Raw genomic sequence first — 2,153 nt, 5'->3', positions numbered from 1 at the left:
GTTAGACGGCTTGGTACAATGAGAACGCAAACGACCCAAAAGTAAAATGCAAGCCCCTAAATCGGAACAAGGCAAACAGGCCAAAGGTCTGAATGCACCGTAAACCTGTTAAAGTGAGTTGAGTGATAGTGAAAGTGAAAGTGTCACTTTCTTCTCTGTTTTCTCTTCAGTGCCACCGACAAAAACCACGTACGTCAGCTACACCAACCACGCCATGTGAAGCAGCCAACCATGACGATGACGTCCCTAACGAGGCGGTTTCTGTCGGTCGAGGACCTTCGAGGACCTTCGTCTGCTCCGGAACGATCTGAAGGAACAGGAACGACTGACAAACTGAACAAACACAACACGTCTGTGGTGTTTTTTTATGTTTACAGACAGAAGGAAACGAAGCCCGAGCGGCGCCAAAGACCTGAAAACATCACGACTAAAAAAAAAACCATCGGAGGACGCAGGAGATGGTCCTGAAAACATAAAAAAAACTCAACGAAATAAATGTAAAGAAGTCTAAAAAAAAAAAAGAAAAAGAAATTATGGAGACGAACCATATTTGTTGTTATTCTAATTGTGCGTTTAAAAAAAATGAAGAAAAAGAAAAAACTTGTGGTTGTGAAAATTTCTGATTCTTGTCTCATGTCGTCCGTCCGTCGACCTGCATTATGAGACGAGTCCGTCGCTGTTTCCGGCTAAATGAACGGTCGCTTTTGGATGTGAAATGTTGAACTGCTGTGGTTGAATTGACGCATGCCCGTTTTTATACAAATGATCTATTTATAATAAAGGAATGTTTCACAGGTTTGTGTCGAGCCTCAGTCTGTTTTAAGAACGTTGTTAATGTTACTGTTCTCTTTGGGGGTTTCTGGTTTCTTCTTAATTGTTTTTCAGTCAGAATGCTGTCGTCTTCTCAATGGGAACAGGAAGTAGTTGTGCTGCAGAGACGCTACTGGTCCTCCATTAGGCTTCAGGTATGTGAGCTTCATTATCTCCATCTAGCAACTGAATTTAAAGGTTTTCTATTGTCCTCTTCTTCTCTCTTTTATTTTGAAGGAGACGATCTAAAAACCATCTTAGTGTAGTTTTCCGTGTCTCTGGAGCTCTAGTAACAACAAGTCGGTGTCAGCCAATCAGAAGAGAGGCAAGGCAATTGTATTTGTATAGCCCGTTTTTACAAACAGTTTGTCTCAAAGGGCTTTACATGGCATCACCACAACATCCTCTGACCTTAGACCCTCACATCAACTGAGGAAAAACTCCATAGAAAACCTTTTTAAAGGGACAATGAGGAGTTTTGGAAAGCAAAGTGTTTTCATACTACATTTCCCATGAGCCTCCGTGCGCACGGTGAAATTCTTGGACCGACGCAAAATGGACGTCTTGCCAAGAATGTTTTTATTCATCAAGAATGAAAGTCAGAGGTTCAAAGACGATCACATACCATCGTAGTTCCGACCATAAACGGTGATTCGGCAGCGTTATTCTCATGACTCACCACGAAACCGAAAGTAAGGAAACACTGGTCGGCTCGCCCAGCATCTCCACCATTAATTATAATAACAAAATAACGATAGAGACAAAACTATATATTTATCGAAAATGAGCCCGTTAACAAGTGTTAACGGGCTCATTTCAGCTAAAGTCTCACATTAATGTGAGACTTTTTTATAACCAAATACAAACTCCTCGTTGTCCCTTTAACAGGGAAAAATCGGAGAAGGCTCTGAGCCTCTCTTCTGATTGGCTGACTGTTTTCTAACTGTTCCAATAAAAAGTAAAGCAGATTTCAGAATAAAACACTCAGAAAAAACAAATCCTGCAAGTTGTTGTTGGATGGTGGTGGGCGGGGCTTTGGATGACTGCTTCATTGTGACATCACAAAGTGACAGGAAGTCCTGACGGCTGGTTTTAAGGCTCAGTTTCTGAATACAGGCTGTGTGCATTTCTCTGTGGACTGAGACTTTGATACTTTCACAGTATCAATATAGAACCTAGAGCTGCTTTATAATCACACTACACATGGACATCTACCTTTATACTGTATGGAGCTTTAACACAAACATCTACCTTTATACTGTATGGAGCTTTAACACAAACATCTACCTTTATACTGTATGGAGCTTTAACACAAACATGGAGCTGTAAAGAAGAAACAATAA

The 2,153-nt window shown here is 41.0% G+C and overlaps 1 protein-coding gene across 3 annotated transcripts in view; it reads left to right on the top strand.

Annotated features, from left to right (window-relative positions):
- The window catches only part of grm8b (glutamate receptor, metabotropic 8b), a 589,884-nt gene extending 589,096 nt beyond the window's left edge, over positions 1–788 (top strand). For all 3 annotated transcript variants that reach the window (XM_085780237.1, XM_085780235.1, XM_085780236.1), the window contains one exon: positions 171–788. In XM_085780237.1, the coding sequence (XP_085636363.1) occupies positions 171–220 (50 nt within the window). In that variant the 3' untranslated portion in view covers positions 221–788. The remainder of the gene's footprint in view (positions 1–170) is intronic.
- Positions 789–2,153: the final 1,365 nt, after the last annotated feature.

Source organism: Trachurus japonicus, chromosome 6, assembly GCF_045865225.1.
Source record: "Trachurus japonicus isolate A0001 chromosome 6, Traja_1.0".
NCBI lineage: Eukaryota > Metazoa > Chordata > Actinopteri > Carangiformes > Carangidae > Trachurus > Trachurus japonicus.
This window is presented reverse-complemented; position numbering and strand designations above follow the sequence as displayed.